The sequence below is a fragment of the Columba livia genome, chromosome 2 (assembly GCF_036013475.1).
Source record: "Columba livia isolate bColLiv1 breed racing homer chromosome 2, bColLiv1.pat.W.v2, whole genome shotgun sequence".
Lineage (NCBI taxonomy): Eukaryota > Metazoa > Chordata > Aves > Columbiformes > Columbidae > Columba > Columba livia.
This window is the reverse complement of record NC_088603.1, coordinates 114,929,643-114,946,150: the sequence shown is the minus strand read 5'-3', so window position 1 is coordinate 114,946,150 and position 16,508 is coordinate 114,929,643. Positions and strand designations below refer to the sequence as shown.

The following is a 16,508-nucleotide window of genomic DNA, read 5'->3' as shown; positions in this document are numbered from 1 at the left end:
GTTGTATGAGGTTCAACAAGGCCAAGTGCCGGGTCCTGCATTTGCGTCACTACAAGCTCAGGCAGCACTACAGGCTCAGGGAAGAGTGGCTGTAAGGCTGCCTGGCAGAAAAGGATCTGGGGGTGTTGATTGACAGCCAGCTGAACATGAGCCAGTGGTGTGCCCAGGTGGCCAAAAATGCCAACAGCACTCTGGCTTGTATCAGGAATAGTGTGGCCAGCAGGTTTAGGGAAATGATTGTCCCTCTGTACTCTGTGTTGGTGAGGCCCCACCTTGAATCCTGTGTTCAGTTTTGGGGCCCTCACTACAAGAAAGACATTGAAGTGCTGGAGAGAATTCAGAGCAGGGCAACAAAGCTGGTGAGGGGCCTGGAACACAAGCTGAGGAGCAGCTGGGGGACCTAGGGTTGTTTAGCCTAGAGAAAAGGAGACTGAAGGGAGACCTTCTCACTCCCTACGACTACCTGAAAGGAGATTGTAGCATGGAGGATGTTGGTCTCTTTTTCCAAGTAGCAAGTGATGGAATGAGAGGAAATGGCCTCAAGTTGTGCCAGGGAAGGTTCAGATTGGATATGAGGAAAAATTCCTTCATAGAAAGGGTTGTCAATGTTGGAACAGGCTGCCCAGGGAAGTAGTGGACTCACCATCCCTGGATGTGTTTCAAAGAGGTATAGGTGAGGTTCTCAGGGACATGATTTAGTGTCAGACTTAGGTTATGGTTGGACTCAATGATCTTGAGGGTCTCTTCCAACCAAAGTGATTCTATATTTCTTTGATTCTATTATTCTGATCAAAGCTTGCCATAGACGTCCTCAGTCTAGTGTTACTTGGGGTTATTTTAGCTGCTATGGGCATTCTTACAAGTTAGTTATCAAATCAATCAGCTGTAGTGAGAGGGTGGACCCAGAGGTGAATACTCCAAGTGTGAACCTGAATGGGTCTAGGAATGGGAAGTGATGGTAACTGCCAGACCAGAGGTGACAGAGCTGGGGAAGAAGAAGAAGCAGTAGCAAGGACCTAACATGCTGGAGGCATATGTTGATGTTTGCTGGTTTTGTTGTTTGTTTGTTTTCAGATTAAATCTTTACTGGAAGCATACTGAAGCTCAGAAATTTAAATAGTTTCAAAAACAGAGGTTCTAGTAGCTACGTATTTAAGTGTGCATTTATATTTCCCCGTATCTCCTGCCTCGCATGGAGGGAATGCTACTGTGGTGCATTTTGGAAGACCTGCAGGTGGGATAATAAAATTGTAACAGCTTGCCATTATTTCCTTTATCTTTTCTGGTTTAGAACTGTTGCTCATGATTAGTGGATATGTATACCCACTGCTACAGCATTGCCTTTGCATTCATGGACTTGAGGCCAGGTCTGGCTCTCTGAGTACCCTCTGCATGGCTTTTGCACCTCCATAAATGGACATGGCAATATTTTGTATTCTGTAGGTCAGAGGGAAAAAGCATTCAAGTCCAGATGTCAAAGCATATGTGTACCCTCTAACAAAAAAAAATCCAAGATAATAGATAATAGATTTTCTGTCAATTGTCTATAGGTAAGGAATTTCAAACAATTCTCTTGGGCATAACTGAGAATTTAAAACGCAAGTCAGACATGATAACTGCGAATTACAGTAGCATCGCTTAGGCTGGATGGTGGGTCAAGACTACAGAGACAAACTTTTTCTGGGTCACCACTCATGGTACTGGCTATCTGCTATGGCTTATAGGAACTTTGTCCTTTATGGTGAAGTCTTATCTGTGCAGACATCAAAGTCTGTCCTTCTGCAGTATGTGCCAGGTGCTCAGATGGCCTGTATAAGTGTTTCAGTGCACAGATCATATTGCAGGACAGAGATTTACAAGCTGAAATTCTTTTTTCTCTATCTGTCATGATGGAACTTCACTGCAGTGCAGCTCCTACCACATTTCCTGGAAAGATAAGGTGGACATCAGAATTCACAGTCCCACTGAATGTTGTTAAGGGAAATCTAAAAGCAGGATTTATAAAAACAGGATAAAATTATACAAGAAATAAATATCTGCACGTTTCATAATGGCATTCCCTCGTGTAGCTTGTAGAGAGGATTAAAAGTTCTTTCTCTTGTAATTGAAATATATATATATGTATATTAGAAATCTGTTGTAGTCAGCTATGTATTAAGACTTAGAATTTAAAAAATTGATGAGTGAAGTTTTCTCTGGTTTTGCTTCTGCATTTTAAGTGAAGAAGGTAGAGGGCAGTAGGTGCTAACATTCAGGATAACTTCTTCATTGTACTGGTACTGGGCAAATCACTTGGCTGGTCTTCAGCTGTGATTATAAGTAACCTGCTTTTACCTCAAAATAGAGTCAAAGTACTCACACAATCCATTAAGACAACTCAGCAGTTGGAGTTCTAACACCTAAAGCTGCTAAAAGTGGGCCTTCTGGTAGGACTTAAGAATCAGCAATTAAAGTAGTACAGGCATTGACTTAGGGGTGTTCCATGCAGGTGAACTTTAAAGCTGACAGCTGATTTTGCCTAACACAACTGAGATGTTCAGTGTTCTGTGCAGATTTTGGTTTTCATTTTTTAAATAAATAAAGTGATAAGCATTATATGCCATGAAAATGAATCCCTAGAAGAAGAGATTCATTTCCTCCTCTAGAAGGAGAAAAACCATAAGAGGTCTACTGTATGAACAAAGCTTAATTAAAATATAACTGTGTTTAATCCATGCAGTATAATTAGAAATTGTGCTTAAGAGTTCATTTTAATGGCTGTCGGGCTATTTGTATTCTTTAAATTAATATCTGCTTTATGAACAAAAATCCAACACAGCTTAGTTCTTTAAAAGCCTCATTTGTTTTTTGCTAGTGATTTTTGCACAGTTCCAAGGGAGCAAAAACAGAAAAACAGCAAATTGACAGGTGGTAAAAAATTCCTGTAATACTTCCTAAACACTTGGCATTTCCAGCCTGTGGCATGGACGCATGGTCTGGTGTTAGCATGTGGCTTCGAGTACTGCAGGTCAATCCCTTGTTCTCAATACACTTTCTAGGTAACTTTGAAAGTCACTGAGATAATTGTGTTTATTTATCCCAATGCAATGCGCACATAACCTAATACTTTTAATATTCAGCAAGTCCCTTCTTTTTCCTTCAGAATTTGTCTAAACACTGGTCAGTCTCCTGTGGTTGGAGGTGTGTGTTTCAGCTCAATGGGAGAAGTCAACAGCATCCTAAGTGAGGACACCCTGGAATGTAAGGCATCCCCACAGAGCAGGACACCACTATGCCCTTTCAGCAAAGGAGGGAAACATGCCTTACCATGTTTAAGGTCTCCCACATATGCTCTGACAACAAAACTGTAGGATCAGAAAAAAGCATTGCTCTGAGATCTCACTCTAACATGACCTCTGAAAACACAACAAGAAAAGGGGAAACGCTTTATCTGTGACACCTGGAGGTGCTCGGGTCTATAAACAGGCTAATTCACCGCTCAGCACTGTTGGGGTGTAGGGGTCGTTAGCATGACTTGAAGACAGCTTTTACATGTGCAGAGGATCTGAGTGGTGGAGAGCACTATAGTAAACACTTTGTACGCCTGGGCACCAAGAACTGAGAATTATTTCACTGTTTGTCTGATGCATCCCTTCTGTTCAGAGCAGTGCAAAATAAAGAACACAGTTTTACTCTTCCCTTGCCTGCCTGCCACCAGTGGGCTGTGTCATTAAGCTGTGCTTGACCTACCTATTGAGAGTGTCCAGACTCCGAAGTATTTTAAACTGGGATCTGTTTTTTTGGTGTCTTGTGTTGCATATAGCAGCAGCAATACTGGGTCAGGCCAGAGCTCCCTCTTGCTCAGTATCATAGCAGCAAAATGAAGCCTCCTCACATGACTTTCCTAAACTCCAGCAGTTTGTGTTTCAGGGACTTCCTGCTCCAGAGGTAGTTTCTGTTTGCTTATCAACCCCCGAAGGATTTCCCGTCTCTCAGCTTGTTCAGTTGTCCCCTGAATCCATGTGAAGTTTTAGCAGCCGTAACATCCCCTGGCGAAGAGTTCCCGAATTTCCTTTCCCACTTGTGTGAAGAGCTGCTTCCTCATGTTTGTTTTGAACCTGCCATCTGCCTGCTTCATCTGATGCCCCTGGCCTCGTGTTAGAAGAGGCAGCGAACAGTCAGTTCTGATTCACCCTTTCCATGTCACTTATGATTTTACAGATCTCTATCACATCTCCTCTGGATCATTGCTTTGCCAGGTTCCGTAGCTGTTGCTCCTTGTAAGCCAGTCTATACTTTCAGTCCACCACCTTACCCACCTTTGTTCTCCTCCAGTTCTCCACATGAGTGGCAGGATCAGAACTACATGTAATATTTAAGATGCAAGTATGTGTATATACACAACCACAATTGTTTATTTTTGTTTCCCCTCTAGTCCTCAACTTGCTTTTTCCTGCTTATGAGCACAGAGACGATATTCACAGTGGAGTTTTACCATCCCAAGATCTCATTCCTGAGTAGCAATGAGCTCAGATCTGAGTCTACCACTTTTGAGTTTAAATTTAAAGTCTTCCCCTAAAAGTTTTTTGGCACCACTTAGCATAAATTGCACTTCACATGTCATTTTATTACCAGCTTACTCTTATAAAAAGCTCTTTAACCTCCATCATTTCTACCCCAAATAAATTAATATCATCAGCAAATGTTGTCATCTCCCTGCTTGATCCCTTTAGAAGAGCATGGTCCTCAACATGAGGGAGCAGGACTCCACTGGTGACTTTCTTCCACAGTGAGAATCGACTGTTCTTTCTCACATTACAATGCTCCATTTCCTATATTTTAAACATTTTATTTGATAAATCCATGCAAAGGTGTTCCCTCTAATTCTCTGCCTGTTAAGTTTCCTTAAGAAATCTTGTATTTGATAATATCTCTTCCACCTTTTGGAAAGCCAAATAGAGAATGTATCTGAGTATTTAAAAAAAAAAAAAATCCTATACAATGCAAGCCCAGCAAGAAAATAGCAGGCAGTCAGGAGACTTGTTATTGTGGCTCATCTGAATTATTCAGTCATTTGTGACAAATCTTGGTATTCTGGTGCTGACGGTTCAGAAGCAGCTGAGCAGGTGAGGGCTCTGAGGATGTGGATTTACAGCAGGTTTATGCTGATCTGCATGTGAGCTTCCCCAGAAGGGGACTTCTTGCCCCCAGCCACCTGTCTCCACCTGCGCAGATGATTTGTCTGAGCTGAGCTGATATGGTTGAAAATGAGACTAGTAAGCAAGATGAGAATTTTTAGCTGAATCAGGACTCTGATGTGTCTTGACGCTGCGATACAGCTGTGCTGGTTCTGGTGGAAGGGAGGAGGAAGAGCAGATCGCTACCGCTGCCAGAAGAGCTGGTCCATCCATTTTTTGCCAGGCACTGAGCACCTTATGCCAATCGTGAAACCAAACCCTAAAAAGAGTTGTGTATCTGTAGCTTGTCCGAAGTGGTATTTTTAGCTGAGATTATTTGGGTGTTGAGTGTGAGTAGGTGGTTGTGTGACGCCATTTGTTTTCCAGCACAGAAATACGAGTCCACGTTTTATTAATAGGATTGGTCTAACCTCTTCTCAGAAATGAGAATTTAAAAATGAGGGATTTCTTTATGACTTATTTTCTTTCTGTCTGCATGGCTTTCTACTGTGAGCTATAAACCTAGCTTCCATTATTCCACTGGCTTTGTTACTATGTTTAACTTTGGTGTTACACAGTAGCAACCAGCTCTGTTTCCATTTTTTTTTTTCTGGGATCCTGGGAGCTAGTTACCCTTAATCAATGGGGACAAAGGGTATTGCTGAAAGTGAGGATATTACTGCTAAGTTTGTGTGAATGGAAGAAATCTGAAACTTTGAGCTTTTTGCAGTTCTGCTATTCCAGAGTCTCTGGTTGTACATCTAATTAACCACCCATTTGAAAAGGCTGGCCACTACTTTCACTCCTTGCCAGAAACATCAAGATGTAAAATTAATTTTTCTGAATATTTGCTTCTTATATGCTTGCAATAATTAGACATAGCCTGTATATTATAAACAATCCAAAGTACACAAATCACTTCAGTTATAGCAATAGGTCAATATGTTAGTGATGCCTAAAAGTTGCAGGGGAGTGGATGCTCAATTATCACATTCGCCTTTTAAGGTCCCTCAGAAGGCAGGAAATTCAGTCCTGTCAAATTGGGTTTTTACTCTTCACTAATTATTTAAGTAATAGCAATTGGTGTGGCTTTATTCCAAAATATTTTCTAATCAGAAGAGAGTTTTCCTTTGTGTTTCTTTTCACATTCTTTAATTAGATTTTATATAAAGGACTGTGTCCATTATGAATAAATAGTAATAATAAGTGAAATAGAAATATGCCGCTTCTTCTTAATCTGTGGAAATAGGTGAATATCTTGATCCTGCAGTTAGCAAAAATCCAATAAAGTTTCGTTGACAGTCAGATACAATACTGACTATATTCTCCTGTCAGAAGAAAAATGTTTCATCTTGAGTGCTCAATCTAGTAGAACTTACATGTGAATAAAGGTATCATATTATGGCTATGTCACTTGGTACTTGCTGAAGCTAACTTGGTCAGTAATTCACATGCTGATTCATGTCAGGCACACGGGATTGTTTTTTAATGTCTAAAAAAGGATACAATTCACTGGGGAAAAATAAACAAGGGAGGGTTTTTTTCAGTCATTAAAAAATATTTTGCATCACTTGGTGCTAAGGACTCTCTCAGAACTCCATTTTCACCTTTGCAGAAGACATGTTAATCTTACTCTCAGTTTGGGGTATTGTCGTTGCTGCCAGTATTAGAACACACCCATGGTTTGTAAACTGGGACTGGGTAGGCTTGTCTCTTAAATCAGGCTGCTAGTCATGAACATGGCTACAATTTCAGCTGTAAATTCTGCCTCCCCTTGCTGTGCCTAGCTTGACACATCCTACAGGAGGGTTACTTAGCTTGTTGTCTGAAGGCTGCTATGTAAATAGTAGTTGTGTACTCTATGGTCACATTCTTCTCATAGGTCTCCATAAAACTGCATCTACACATTTTATGGATGCAAATTGTACCTACCTACCAGCTTTTGGTACACACACATGGTCCTTTGGAAGCAGCAGCAGTATATTTTGTGGGCAGAAAATGTTTGTGTGTACAAAACCTGCAGGTGTGGCTTTAAAGCCCATTTGACATGTGCATGAAGAAGATGCACTGTACCTGAGAACATCTCCTTAGTCTCTGCCCAAGTGATCAGATTGATGCAGCGCATTATTTATGCTTTTGGCAATGGGGTACTTTGCCGTTTCTGGGTACTGGATACCACATCACTGCTGTTATTTTCAGTCTCTCTTTAATTAAAAATAATCATTTAACTATGTATTCAGTGACATATGTGAGTTCAGTTCTCATAATGATTTCTGCAGCTGAACTTGCTTTGTCACCCCTGCCGCTTTCCACTTTAAAGCACTGCCAGTATCCAAGTTGTCATGGCAAGGATGGCACACGGAGGGGGGCACAACGGGCATTTCTAAAGCAAAAGGCTCCTGCCAAAGCATAGTGTGGTGCTGTTTGTGAGGCTTGAAGCATCAGGGTGTTCCGCCTGCAGGAAAGGAGGTGGTTACAATTAACCACAGTATGTACAATATACACTCCATTGCTAGTCGTCTAGCCAAAGCTAGTGGTAGGGCAGATTACAAGCTCAAGCTGCAGGTTTGGCTTTAAAGATGTTATGTATACAAGAATTCTTTTTGCAAAAGCTTAAATGTGACTTCATATAATAGTGGTGAATCATTTGGAGGCTGGCCTACAAAGCTGAATTTTATTTTTGGAAGATGGTCTTATAAGATCTTTATTGAATAACTACTCTCTTAAATGAATTTTCTTTTACTTCTACCCATAAATTGTTGTATCTTTTTTTTTCCTTGTCATACATAAAGATGGGTATAGATGTTTAATATGGCTATAAACTCCCATCTTTACCTGAGAACCTTAACAATTTGTAACAGTAAAAGCTCAATGTCCATAATCTTTTCTTAGAATGGAGGAACATCTGTCCCTGGGAAAGTAATGGAACAGCTATCCTTGGTGCCATCTCAAGGCATATCAAGGATAAGAGGGTTATTAGGGGCAGTCAGCATGGCTTTACCAAGGGTAAGTCATGCTTGACCAACCTCATAGCCTTTTATGAGAATGTAACAAGGTGGATGGATGATGGCAGAGCGGTGGATGTGGTCTACCTTGACTTAAGTAAAGCCTTTGACACAGTCTCCCACAGCATCCTCACTGCTAAGTTGAGGAGGTGTGGTCTAGACAATAGAGTAGTGAGGTGGGTTGCAAACTGGCTTAAGGAGAGAAGCCAGAGAGTGGTAGTCAATGGTGCGGAGTCTAGTTGGAGGCCAGTATCTAGTGGAGTGCTTCAGGGGTCAGTACTGGGGCCAATATTATTCAATATATTCATTAACGATTTGGGCGAGAGAATAGAGTGTACTATCAGCAAGTTTGCTGATGACACTAAGCTGGGAGGGGTGGCTGACACGCCAGAAGGCTGTGCTGCCATCCAGCGGGATCTGGACAGGCTGGAGAGTTGGGCGGGGAATAACCTAATGAAATTTAACAAGGGAAAGTGTAGAGTCCTGCATCTGGGCAGGAACAGCCCCAGGTTCCAGTATAGGTTGGGAAATTACATATTAGAGAGCAGTGTAGGGGAAAGGGACCTGGGGGTCCTGGTGGACAACAGGATGACCATGAGCCAGCACTGTGCCCTTGTGGCCAGGAAGGCCAGTGGCATCCTGGGGTGTATTAGAAGGGGGGTGGTTAGTAGGTAGAGAGAGGTCCTCCTTCCCCTCTACTCCGCCCTGGTGAGACCACATCTGGAATATTGTGTCCAGTTCTGGGCCCCTCAGTTCAAGAAGGACAGGGAACTGCTGGAGAGGGTCCAGCGTAGGGCAACAAAGATGATTAAGCGAGTGGAGCACCTCCCTTATGAAGAAAGGCTGAGGGAGTTGGGTCTCTTTAATTTGGAGAAGAGGAGACTAAGGGAGGACCTTATCAATGTTTATAAATATATAAAGGGTGAGTGCCATGAGGATGGAGCCAGGCTCTTCTCAGTGGCAAACAATGATAGGACAAGGGGTAATGGGATCAAGCTGGAACACAAGAGGTTCCGCTTAAATTTGAGAAAAAACTTCTTCTCAGTGAGGGTGACAGAACACTGGAACAGGCTGCCCAGGGAGGTTGTGGAGTCTCCTTCTCTGGAGACATTCAAAACCCGCCTGGACATGTTCCTGTGCGACCTCACCTAGGCGTTCCTGCTCCATCAGGGGGATTGGACTAGATGATCTTTTGAGGTCCCTTCCAATCCCAAACATACTGTGATACTGTGAACAGTGGGAAGAAGAGGTTTTATGGTGCTCTAGACATCAAAAATTGACTCAAATTACAATAAGCAAATAAGTAGCCCTATTTGGTACTATAATATAACCTCTTTTGGTAACATTTCAGTAACATATCAATCAGTGGCAAACATTAAAACTGTGTATTCTCTAATAATTCACATATTGAGAACTGACTACTTAGATTAAATACTCTTGTCAAACTAACCAAGTCCATTTCAGAACCAAATCTGTAGCAGTGGTTGAGCTTTCAACCCCTCTTCTCTCTCACCAATTTCTTTTTTGTGTAGCACAAACCTGAACTCTTGTGCATTCTCATTCATGAATGACCTTTTACAAATGGTTTCCAATAACTACAGCTGAATTCAAGCACGAGTTGATCGTGAAAGGTCACGATCTAGTTATACAAAACATAGATAATTTTGTATTCCCTGCAGCAACTGATTGCTGTAGGTTTTTGTTTTGTATCTGACCAATCTTAGTTCAGAACCCTGCATTAGGAAAGGTTATGTTCTAGCTTTGTTTCTTTTTGCCTTTCTCCTATGATTCTTTCACTATAAAATTATCCTATTTTGAGAATTCTTTTAGTTTTCCAGCTGCTAAGTTTCTGTTTCAAAGGGCTCCTGTTTCACCTTTTCTTTTTCTCCTCTTTATTCCTCAGTTTACTGGTGAATTAATTGCAGATTCTGGTGTATGTAATCTTCCTTGTAAATGTGAGTGGTGTCATTCTGTGAGTGTCACATTCTCATTGGGGAATGTTTTACTTCCAAATGGAATAATTTCAGGGAAGTTATTTGAGGCCAGTGTGCTCAGAGCAAGTCTTAGAGTGGCACATTTAGACCTTAAACAAAGAAACGTGGCAGATTCAAGGGAGTAAAGTTTATTTATGTAGGCATAACTCAGAATGAGCAGTAAATTGAAAGAATATTTGCTCTCATCACCTCTGATCACTTCCTGGCCCTATGCTGTGTAGATAATTCATCTCCTTTTTATTTCTGAAATACAGAAACTGTAGACTAAGGCTTCCCATGGAGACTTTACTGTTTGACTCTACTCTGGAATTAGTGCCAAGAAGCTGAATTTTTTCACTGCTGTTTGGGCTTGCTGCATAGACATCTTGCACACCACTGCTTCTGATGCACACCAGAGGAGCTTTATAGCTCAGCTGTTTGTGATGTAGTTGTCCTAGCAGGTGAGTCAAAATCAGGTTCTGTGGGCATAACCCTTAGCAGCTTATGTGCTGCTTCCCATTTCTACTGGTGCCTTCATCTTCATATGCCATTTCCAGAGTATTCTAATAAAAAATATATGGGGATGGTGTACTTCAGAGCTGGATAGAATATAAACTCATCTTCACTACAAGTGGAAGACCAACATCTGGCCTTCTTTAGGATATGCCAGATTGGATGGTCATGACTCCATGTGGCTTTGCCATGGTTAATCTGACCTCAAATTTCAACTGCAGTCACATTCCTTGTCTGTATGAGGGCAACCATGTGTTGTTAATATGGACAGAAACCAAAGCCAAACTACTGCAATGTTTGAGCCCTACTGTGAGTGTAGTCAAAAGCTTCAGCTGCCTAAACCATTTCAGGGTATATTAAAGAGGTAGCTGTATGTCCATGGCATTATTTCTGTGTGGGGTTGGAGTATGTAAATTCAAGCTCTCATTTCTCTCCATGTTTGTTTTTTTTTTTTTTTCCATCATGACAGCTCTTACCATGCTGTTCTTAAAGCAAACACCAGATAGGTTTCCTTCAGGGTCAACCACCCCTCATTTAGCACATACTAAGAACTCTGATATAGGAAACTGCAATGGACGAGCTGATGGGTGGAAACAGCTTCTTCTGTGTCAAAGCTCAGAAACCTATTTTGTGGAAGACAACTACCTAAGCAATTGAGCTCAACACTGTAGTTGACCTTTCCTCTAGTTGATCATAATATAAAGCAACATGAAAGTGGAGACTGGTGGTCCATGTGATTTCAAATGAAAAAGCAATGACCCCTGCAGTATGAGAACTGAGGGAATTTCTACCTTAGGATTTGGATCACATTGTGATAGAGTTTGAGGAAATGCATCTGCTAAGCCATAATTAACTGATGTTTGCCTGCCTAATTGCAGATGGGCAGGAATCCACAATTTTCTGTATTCAGTTCCTTAAGAAAGCAGGAATCTGAAAAGGTCATGAAGTAGTTGGATATAAGGAAAAAGCATTCCAAAGCAGTTGCATAGTGGGCTGTAAAACAAAATTGAAACAAGCTATTCTTCTTGTTAGATACAGGATGAATGCCAACTAGGCATTGAAAATATACACGACGTTCAACTGGAAACCATCCAAACCATGATATCAATATTGTGTTGATGTTAAAATGAAACATGATGTCTGGCACATTTCCATTATCTCAAATCTTTCATCCTTAAAGGAAAAAGGTGACAAACTTTCACTTTCCTTTTTCCCAAATGTAGTGGTTTAACCTGAGCTAGCAATACAACCATGATAACCACTCACTCACCCCCTTCCCTACCCCCTAAATAGGAGAGAGAATCAAAAGGGAAGGGAGAAACTTGGATTGAAATAAACACAGTTTAATAAAATAACAAAATACTAATACACTACTAGTAAATATACATATATAAATATCGAAATAGTATTTTAAATAGAAGTTATTCAATGCAATTTCTCACACACTCTGTCCGCACTGAGCAGTCAGTCCCAGGAAGCAGCACCTGGTCGCAACAACTGAACCCGGAGAGAGGAAAAAAAGAAGAAAAAGGCAGAAAGGCCCAAAGGCCTCTGCAAAATGGCAAAAGGCCAAACTAATGAAAGTCCTGAACAGAACTACCCCGGCTCTGTCAAAAAGAGCGAAATCAAGAGAGAGACCAGAAGATCCTGACTTCCTTTTAATATGAAACATGACACTAATGGGATGGAATGCTCTTATTGATCAGTCTGGTTGTCAGTCAAGCTCCATCCATGCCCCCCTTCCTGGCTGCCTCACACCTGTGGGCAGAGCACTCAGAAGGTCCTTGGCTCTCAGACCAGAGCAAATAAAAACTCATCCTGGAGTTTTATCTCCTTGTTCTCAAACTAAGTCAAAATAATGACCATATTATGATTATGAAAAAGAAAGGTTTCTAACTGCATGAAGAAAAATAACTCATTTTCAGTCAAACCAGCACACCACATAAATAAAGTACAACCTTCTAGAAGAAAACTGGCAAACAAGCCTGCCCACTAACTGTGTTAGTGAGCATTCTGGCAATTCTGTTTCATTTGAAAATATTTATCGATGCTGATGAAGCAGAGGGCGGGTAAAACTTAAAATTTTTAATTAACTTATATTCTAATGTCTCCTTGTCTAAGTACACAATGTTAGTCAATGCAGAATTTCATCCAGGAATGAATCTGAATTGCACCTCCCCCTTTTTACACAGAAGAGAATTAATGAATGAAGGCCCTCAGTCTTATTAAGACTAATGTTTCTTTGTCAGTTCAATTTTTTTTTTTCCTTTGGGGTTTCTCCTCGTTATGACTTTGTTAGATGGAAACTGAACGGTGTATGTTAATCAACACAAGGCATTTGGCTACTTGAGCTTTCGTAAATGTTTAGTTTCCCAGGGTCCTTTGAACCTCCCAGGGAACAGTTCTGCACCCTTATTAGAGACTGACAATTAAAGGTCTGTTTTTGTATCAAAAGTAATCACAAAAAATTAGCTAGGGAAGCCTTGGAATGCTGTGAGAGTTTTGGTGTTTTGAGATGGCCAACTTTCCTTCATTTGCTTCAATCAATATCAACTTGGGTTTCTTTTTGTGTTTTCTGCTGCCAGGGCAACTTACAAGTTGGCATTGTGACAACTGAAAAGGATTATACAATACTGTAAAGATGTGGTTAATATGTTTTAGGCCACTGTAATCATATTCAGTTTCATAATTGTCACAAAGGTGCAAAAGTAAGCTAAACTAGGTTTTGAAGGCAGTGCTATAAATAAGCAGTTTCAGTTTTCTGAATTCCTTGTAAGAAGGAAGAAGAAAATGGTATGCACATCTGCAGGAGCTGGGTAGCCTATAGATCTCAGAGATTCTGTGGATAATTTATATAAAATGTATGGTTCTGTTCTAAATATTTTAGTCTTTGTGTGCCAAGTTACAGGCTTTCATGGAAGTTTATCTGTTAGTGTAACACCTTCTTATTTATAAGTCTGAAAAACAAATCTGTGTATTTCTTCCTCACACTCTGGTGCCATGGGAAATTGCTGCATAAGTGCTTTGGTTTACTTACACTTCTAAGAATCTGCTCCGATATTTTAGGAGACCAGTAATGAAAGTGAGGTGGATCATAACCGAATAGGTCTCATATGTGTTTATTTAGCCCTATAAAAATAAAGTAAAATCCAAAGCTGTTAGTCTTTCTGTCGTGAAATGGAAAAACAAAATTAAACTGATATTAGAATATCAAATTTCCTTTTCAAAACTGATTTCCTAGTAGTGCCATTCCCATTTGTAGTTACATGAATATAGTTGTTTCAGAGCAAGGCTGAGGGTCCTGTTTGCCCCCAGGAGTTCTCCGCACTTTGCTCAGTCTGCTTGGAAACCCTCAGACACTTGGGAACAGGGAGATAGATCCAGAATCTCTGTTTGTCCCCTGTCTTGCTGCCATGCCACAAATATTAGTGAGCTTATCTGAAGACTGAAGGAAACAAACTTTTTATTCCAAAGCCTTCATTTTATTGATGTTGATGGTGATTGCTTGAAGTATAAATTAGGATTTGATTTTTAGGAGGAAAAAAAAAAATCCTGTGTTGCTAGGACTTGTAGCAGTCACGTCACATAAATTGGCAGATCTGTGTATTTAAGGGATTTTACACCCTAATTAAATGCAGTAGTAGTCTTTTGCCTTTTGAAATGAAACCTTTTTGTTTTTGCTACATACTTAGGGAACAAACATGCTGTCAAAATCCTTAATGTATCCAACTATTTGAACATAAGAAACAGCATCAAGCTGTTATTTGTTCTGTTGCAGTGTACCCATATTTCCAATCTGAATTTTTTGTACCTGGTGATCTTAATTATATTTGAGCTGAAAGTAGTTTAACATTAAAAGGAATTACAGCAGTTTAATCTGTAAACCTGCACAAATATCACATTCCTATGCATGGGGGTAAGCAGGGCATAGTGTGCATAATTACATGTTGTTCTCTGTGTAGGTTGCGCACGTAAAGCTGAGGGGTGGGTGTTGCAGTTCCTCATGACAGCATCAATAATGGCATGCACTTATGTCCTGCAGTGGTCACTTATATATTGTGTGATTCTGTGAAAACATATGTTATTCTTCTCAGTAAGGTAATTCTCCTTATAATAAGAACAAGTAAGCAAAAAAATTTTTAAAACCCAACTTGCCCTGGAAACAGGAATTAGTATACTTATTAGCATAGGAAAATAAGGAGAATTCTCTTCAAGAAAGTTTGCTGAATTTTTTTTTTTTAATAAAGCGATATAACTTGAGGTCAGCCCAAGAAGGCCATTTATCTCAACCATCCTAGACCATATAAAGGTATTGATTTACTCTTTTTGCATCTAGAGAGACAAAAGAATATCATAAAAAATTAATTGGGAGAGGCCTGTTTCTCCAGTCCTGATGCAAAACCATCATTGGAATCCAGTTGCACCAGTTTAGCCTCAAAGCAGCAGCAGAGCAGAGCCTCAGAAAAGAAGAATTATAGTTTGTACCGATAAATACATCTCTTAACTCAAAGTATCAGTAAAGTGCAGTTTTATATGATTAAAGCCTTCTGTTTTGCTTGTGTTTTAAAGGCTGGTAAGACGGCACCATTGAGCCCATTTAGGAACATTTTGCCAGGCGACAGGTAGAAAAAGGAAGTTTCAGGAAAAATGTAGAAGAGCAAGCCATTCACCTGCAGTCTGAGTCACAGAAGATACGTCTCTTGGACTATACCAGCTACCTGCTGGGCAGCTTCCATATAAATTTCTGAATGGCAGGTTAAATTTCCCAATTAGTTTGATGTTCACGCTTCATGTGTCCATTCATCTTGCATAAGCTGCTACCTCATTGCAGTGGCTATGGAAAAACTGTCATAAATTTTGAATTTAGCATGTGTAGGTCTACCAGCAATTAAACTTCTTATAAGTCTCAAGAATTACCTGTATTCCATGGGACTAATATGGGTGTTGCCTGTGGGACTGGCTGACGTGTTCTCACATTCCTGCATTTATCAGTGTCCTGTTGCCTTATGTTCTTTAAATTTGCAGTGGTCTCTCTAATGGTGCTACTTGAATCCCTCTAGTGAACATTGCTGGTCACCACAAGTGATCACAAGGCACCTAAGCAGAAACATCCTTCTTGAAATTAAGAATGCCATAAATAAAATACAGTTTAGGGACTAATCACTGTAAGAGAACTTGAGGGATTTAAAGGGGAAAAAAAAAAAAAAAAAAGGCAGGACAAAAAAAGAAATCTGGTTACTTTAAATGATGAAGCCTTCTACTGCTATGCTGTTAGCCATCAGATGGAAATGGAACCTTCTTTCAGTGCTGTAGGTGTTGTCATGGTGTAACATTCTAGTGCCTTTTAAAACAATTTCTTTCTTTAAGCCCAATTCTGGAGATACACTTGTATTTCATAATTGTTGTTTTTGAAATAACTTCCCTTTTTAACTTAATGATGATCTACTAGTAGAGGGGAAGAGGGAATTTCGAGTGACTATTCTATTTAGGCTAAGAAAGAAGGTGGTGGTTCATGTGTTCATGTTTTTCACTACTTTTTGTAGCTTTTCTGCTTGAAACAAAAGTACAGTACATACTAGGATTTTGCAGGCTTCCCCATATAATGGTGCCAATATATTTTCACCCTAATTTGCAACATCTCTGTTATTACAGACCTTGGCCTTTTCTGAGCACAACTGCTGACTGTGCCAAATTCATGTAGTTATTCTGTGATGAGGACAAGGATCATCTAGCGAATAAATGGAGAACACAGTATTCAATTTTCTGGTGACCTTGAATTTGATCTCTCATCTATCCTTAACAGCCTAGTCAATCTCTGTCCTGTTTAACCCGTGTCATCATTACTGGTATATCATACAGGC

At 40.3% G+C, this 16,508-nt stretch overlaps 1 protein-coding gene across 11 annotated transcripts in view; it reads left to right on the top strand.

Annotated features, from left to right (window-relative positions):
- Positions 1-16,508, top strand: part of CHST9 (carbohydrate sulfotransferase 9) — a 96,083-nt gene that overhangs the window by 56,471 nt on the left and 23,104 nt on the right. The window contains exon 3 of one of the 11 annotated variants that reach the window (XM_021300231.2): positions 10,410-10,595. The exons of 9 other annotated variants lie outside the window; for them this stretch is intronic. Coding sequence is in view for 1 of the 2 variants with exons in the window: in XM_065053392.1 (XP_064909464.1) it covers positions 11,774-11,834 (61 nt within the window). In the remaining variant the exon portion in view is untranslated. Of the gene's footprint in view, positions 1-10,409; positions 10,596-10,701; positions 11,835-16,508 lie in introns of those variants that run through there. One more of the 11 variants, XM_065053392.1, reaches the window with a different exon arrangement.